This window comes from Apteryx rowi, unplaced genomic scaffold (assembly GCF_003343035.1).
Source record: "Apteryx rowi isolate R43461 unplaced genomic scaffold, aptRow1 scaffold_2, whole genome shotgun sequence".
NCBI lineage: Eukaryota > Metazoa > Chordata > Aves > Apterygiformes > Apterygidae > Apteryx > Apteryx rowi.
Window position 1 is genome coordinate 9,430,712 of NW_020448307.1, and position 5,939 is coordinate 9,436,650.

Here is a 5,939-nt window from a genome sequence, read left to right on the forward strand (position 1 = left end):
GCCCCGGCCCTGCCCCGGGCCCCCGCTGCACCCCCGCCCTCCCCGTTTTGGAGAGAGCTCTGCAAGCCTCGGCCTGGGAAGTGCCACGGCCAGGGACGAGCGGGGGTCGTCGGCACCGGCACCCGAACTAGCAGCAGCAGTTTTGGCCGGCAGCTGGGCTCCGGAGGCCGGCGAGCTGGCAGGCAGCAGGGCTTTTGCAGGCCTCGTCAGCTAACTCTGTCTGCAGCGTCCAGGCCCTGCTCCATGGGGCCCTATCGCCCCCCCCAGCCCCAGGCCAGGCCGCAGGAGCAGGGGAGAAGCATTTTGCCCAGCTTCATCATGCCTGTGCCAGGGCCTGGCCCCAGAGGAGGGGCGAGCGGTCTCGGCCTTCACGGGACACCATCGCCACTCTGGTCTTGCAGGACAGGAGCAGCCACAGGACAAGCCCGTGTCCCCATGCCACAGCACCGGGGGCGGGCAGGAGCTGCTGCCGGAGATGTCCGCAGGGCACCGCTCACAGCTGCAGCGAGGGGCACCCCCCCCCCCGGCACCCACGGGGCCTGTTGAGCCCGGCTGCGGGACTGCTGCCTGCCCCAGCTGCTGAGCCTGGCGGCGCGACACAACAGCCTTCATCCCTCTGAATCAGCCCCGCGCTTGCTGGCGGGGAGCCCGTTGTGTCACTCGCCGCCCCTGCAGCAGCCGCGCTCTGCACTGAGAGCGGGGATCCCAGCGTGGGGGACCCAGCGGCCGGGTATCCCGGTCACCTCAGGCAGCAGGACGCCTGCAACAGCCCCACTCCTTCCCCCCGGCAGCCCGTGCTCAGCGCCCACGGAGGGCTGGCGCCTGCACCGTGCCCAGCCAGGGCTCTGGGACGCCTGCATCCGACGTGCTCGTGCACCCGGGCCTTCCTCTCTGCCAGCTCCCCCCGCCGCGTGCCCGAGTCCTCAATCTGTGCTGCCAGTGCTCACCCACATGCACACACTGTCCCCGGGCCCCGCGCGCTGGGCTTGCATGCTCACGGTATCCTCACCGCCGTGCCAAGGCACACAGTCGCTGCCCCCATCTGCAGCCCACGTGTCCCCCAGGCTCCTTCCGTCCTCCTGGCCGTGCACCCTCGTGCACGTCTCCCCAGGATGGCAGCTCCCGCGGGGGACCAGGGCTCAGCCGCGCTGGTGGTGAGGGATGCTGAGCCCCAGCRCAAGGAGCTGCGGGTCCAGCGCCCCGGTCCCCTGGGCAGGGAGGCCTTGTGCYGGGGCCGGGGCGGCGAAGGGCTCTCCGGGGTCCCCGTGGGCACAGGCAGGCTGCAAGGTCGTGGCTTGGCTCACAGATGCGGGGACTCAGCAGGGAGACATCATGTGGGGCAGCGCTTCGTTAAGCCCTGCTTTCCCCCAGCCCCTGCTGCCCCTCTGCTCGGCTCCAGCCCCGCGTTCTCCCCGTTGTCCACCGGTGAACCGCTTTGGGAACCGTCCCGGTGCAAAACAACCCGGCAATAAAAGGCAGATGACTGCACGCGACTACAGCAGCCCCCGCGCTGCCTCACCAGCAGCAATTTGGGCACGAGAAGGGGGGGGGTCACAGAGGGGCAGCGCTGGGACCATTCTGCATCCAAGTGTCCTGGAGCAGGACTCGAGTGCTGACCCCCAGCTCAGAGCTTGCCAGGAGCCTGGAAAAGCCTCTGCAGGGCTCCCGGACATCAGCAGCTCTAAGGCAGGGCATTATTTTTCTGCAGGGACGCAGCGGGGAAAAGCCTCAGCCCCCTCCCACTGGGCCATTGCTACTAAAGAAGTGCGTGGGGGGAACTGGAGCTGAGCGACCTCCGAGTCAGCCTCGGGACTATAAAAGGAAGCCGGGTCTCCAGCAAGGCGCCTCTTCCACAAAAGCAACCAGAGGATGAGGGGGCTGCGAGCGGAGCTGAGAAATAGCTGCCAGGCAGCGGGAGAGGAGCCTTTAGCGCTGAGCGAAGTGCGAGGTGCACATATGCTCTCTGCTTCTGCGCATCTACATCATTGAGAAACCTGCCGAAATTGTGCCATCTATTTTGAACTTTGCCGAGAAATACTTGGATCTGCCTCGGGCTGCCCTGGCTGGAGTTCAGGCACCAGGTAAGGGGTAGGCATAAAGCTTGGACAGGTGACTGGCCCCAAAACCTGAGCTCTGGGGAGAGGAGCAGGGCAGAGGTGCRGGCCTCAGCAGCAGTGCTCTGCCTGAGTGGGGACAGGCAGGCCCTGAGCCCAKCTGACATCTCCTTAGGGCTGACCACAGTGAGGACTATGTCTCGGGAATGCATCCAAAGGAGCGGTGCACCCACATCTGAGCCAGCCTTCAATGTTCATGCAAGCACCAGCACCAGGCCGGATGGCAAGAAGGGATCAAGAGCCAAGATGCGACAGCAATGAGGGTGGGCAAGCTGGCGTCCACACCGCCGGGGTGGAGAGGCCCTTGGGAGCTCTCAGGCAGTGYGTCCCCCCACCACCCCAGGGTGAGGACAGGGCCCATGCACTCAATGGCGTGAAGGAGCATGGCCTGATCCTCACTGCCCTGCACCGTGCCTCCCTGCGCTTTGACCCCTTCCTTGGGAGGCAACCCCAGGCTCTTCACCCAGCCCCAGAGCAGCAGAGGTCTGGTCATCGAGACACCCCATCCCGCTCCCCCTACGCAGCCCCATGCTCAGCTCTAGCGCTTTTGGCTCGCTCGTCCCAGGGCTCCTCCCTGGAGACGCCTTCCCCACAGCTCCATCCCCGCATGGCAGGAAGCCGCTCAGCTTCCTGGGATGGCAACAGCTTCTGTCTGGAGACGTCTTCAGGCAACTGGCAATGCAACAGCTCCGGGGAAGAGCCAGGCTGGGGGATGAGGACAGAAGGGGGCCAGGAAATGAGAGAGGCCTGGTGCCAGCCCAGCCGGTAGGACAGCCCAGCYCAGCCCAGCGAGCGGTGGCAACAGGGCAGCAGCTAAGCCTGAACGCTCCTCCTTACTCCGCAAGGAGGAACAAACAGGGACAGAAAGCCTGGGCTTCCTCAACTGCCGATACCCAGCAGGGATGCAGATCCCGGGCCTCAGGGCACGGCTTGACCATGACCACCTCCAATACAGCAGCCACAGCACAGCCCTGGGGAACACCTGGCAGCTAAAACACAGGCACCATCTCACTCAGAGCCTGTTTCAGACCAGCTTGGCCTCCCAACCAGGGCAGATGGCCTGTCCAAAGAGAGGGCAGCCGGGGCCTAGGCAGAAACGGGTGTGCTGAAGCCAGTGAGGGGAAGGGAACAGAAGGAACAAGCGGTGCACCACGTCCCAGGGCATTCACAACTCGCAGATGCCCTGACAGTTCTTTATTGTCCTCAGAGCTGGGTGGCAGCTCAGCCTTGTCCAGTGCAGGGAAACAGCCTCCCGCACCTGCCCCAGGAGGCAGCACCACTGTTTGCAGCAACGCCACGGAGTCCCACTCTCAGCCTGTTCTCTTGGTCCCATCAAGGATTGGTTCTCAGCCCTTCCTGTTCCTCTGCGTCTTGCCAGCACCTCTATGCTTGCCTACTGCAACAATCCTGCCTGCGTCAAGCGGCTTGGCGGCAGCCCTGGCGTCTCAGCACAAGCACAGCGCACGTGACTGGCACATGGGGCAGGCTGCTCAGCCAAACGTGCACCAAGGGGTCTCGCTTGTGTCACAGTCCAGCAATATATTGAGGACAGTGCAGGGGGCTCCTGCCACACTCAGAGCAGTCCGTGACTCAATTCGGTACCTCACATTGTTCAGACCTCCGTCCCGATCCACCTTAAACTGCTCCTGAGGAAGAGAAAGAGCATTCAGCCCTCACTGGATCCTAGTGGAGGAGAAAGTGCCTGGTGCTCCCCAGAAGGGAGCACAAGAGCTGGCAGGGGAGGACATCAGCAAGGGGGGCTCAGAGCACGTGGTAACCACAACCCATAACTCTCATGGTTTCCCCTGACCACACAGAGGTCTCACCTGCTTCTGCGCAGCAATGCGCTTCTGGTCTCTCTTCCTCCAGGCCGGGTCATGCAGGTGCTGGAAAGTCTCATATCCAGTCGTGATTCCAGAGGGACGGCGAACCTGTAAGGAGAGCAAAGTTTCTGTAAAGCTACTAGAAAACTTGCCCTGGCCTGCTGGATCTGCTGCTGGAGAGTGGGGTGCAGAGGGGCTGCCTTCCCCAGGTACCAGCCTTGATCGCTGCAGCAGGTCAGCTGGAGAGACAAGAAGGGCGATTCCAACCTCAGAGGCTGCGGAGCACTCCTTACCTGGAGACCGGCTCCTTTGATGCGGCGATAGAACTCATCGTCTTCCCGTCCCCAGCCCCAAAAGCGGTTGGACATGCCGTTGCACTGAAACGAGAGGGGCACTGAACCAGCCAAGGTCCTGCTCTCCGGCTGCAGCCACAGCACAACCCACCCACCATGGAGAGGCGGACACCAGCATCGTGATCTCCTGAGCGTGAGTGCAGCCTCACCTCTCCCACCCCACCAGCTCAGACTGCAGGCTCCGTCCCCAGAGCATTTAGACTCCTTTCCCCACTTCCCACATGTGGAGCACAGTATGTGTGACTGTGCACCACAATAATGTCACACACCCTGCCCCAAACTGACTGGGACATCCTACCCACGTGCTCACCATCTCATAGTGCTGCTTGGTGAGCAGCAGGATGCCGCCCACGTAGGTTTTATAGTGGTACAGCGGATGCAGCTCTGGGGATGCGACATGGAAGGGCCCTGCCTCTGGGAAGCCGTAGTCCAGCTGCTCGTTGAGGGGCAAGAGATCAACGTCATGCATCGCAATGTAGTCGGTGTCATTGCCGCTCTCCAGGAAGCCCACGTTGATCAGAGAAGCTCTGTTAAATCTGCCAAGGCACCGGGGACTCTCAGCGCCAAGCACAGCAGCTGCTGCCCCTTCGCGCCCATCTCCCATGCCCCACAACACTAAAAAGTGTTCAGCCAGTCCCCAAAGAGGGACTGTCACCACCAGGCTTTTTATGCACACACACACAAACACGGCGTTCAACGGCTTCACAGCCCCAGGTGCCTCAGCTGCCCCCCCTGAAGCTGCCCCCCCTGCACGGGGGGCAGCACACGCTTAGCGCAACAGCAAGGCACAGGGGTTTGGCTGCTGCAAACAGAAAGGGGTTAAAGCAAGCAGCCTGTTTGGTGGGAAGGCTGGGGGCAGATCAGGCACAGAGGAGTGCAAAATACAGGGACTCGGACTTGGCCTGTTGGGACAACAACCGGAGAGAGTCCCAGCAAAACACCCCATCCTGTCCGAGGCGGGCTGGGGAACTCCACAACACAGGCACAGCCCACGGGCAGGCACAGAGCAGCGAACGYGGGGCCAGCTAAAGCTGTTGGCAGCATCATTTCCAGACATCCCAAGGTATAGCTTTGAGTTTCGGTGTCCCTGTACGTTTGCTGCTATGGCCCTGCAACGCTGGGAAGAAAAATGAAATATCCGTGGAGGATTAATTATCTTCTTGCTTAGGATGGGCYGCAAAGAGAGAAATAAAATACCACCTTGTCCATCCAGGAGCTTGTCTCCCAGAAAACTTTGCACCGCTTTAGTTGCTAAGAGCAGGCAAGCGTATTGAGGCTAAACCCAGGGGAGACGAATCTGACCCRCCGCGCTCCAACCCCGACTCCTCACCGTCCATGCCAAAAACTCCCCAACGCCAAAAGAGGCGAGCGGGAGACCCTGTCGGCTCTCAGCACGGACGGTTTCAGAGAGGGGGCTGCCTGTTCCCTTTGGTTTCCGAGCTTCGCTCTGGCGAAAGGACGCGCCGCAGCAGGGGCCCGCCGCCGCCGCCGTACCTGTAGTGATCCACCTGGTTGAGCACGAAGATGCGGTGGCGGATCCTCTTCTTGCTGAGGAAGCGGTGCATGTAGGGCACGAAGGCCAGCAGCTCCTCGAAGCGCTCGCGGAAGGGGACGAGCAGGGCCAGGCGGTGGGGGCCCCAGGCCGGGTC

At 62.4% G+C, this 5,939-nt stretch overlaps 1 protein-coding gene across 1 annotated transcript; it reads right to left on the bottom strand.

Annotated features, from left to right (window-relative positions):
* Positions 1 to 3,268: 3,268 nt before the first annotated feature.
* B4GALT7 (beta-1,4-galactosyltransferase 7) lies at positions 3,269 to 5,933 on the bottom strand. Its single transcript, XM_026063360.1, has 5 exons — positions 5,785 to 5,933; positions 4,601 to 4,826; positions 4,231 to 4,314; positions 3,941 to 4,045; positions 3,269 to 3,760 (listed from the first exon to the last, which is right to left on the bottom strand). Exons 1-5 carry the CDS (start codon positions 5,853 to 5,855, stop codon positions 3,605 to 3,607), a joined length of 642 nt encoding a protein of 213 aa, XP_025919145.1. The 5' UTR covers positions 5,856 to 5,933; the 3' UTR covers positions 3,269 to 3,604.
* Positions 5,934 to 5,939: the final 6 nt, after the last annotated feature.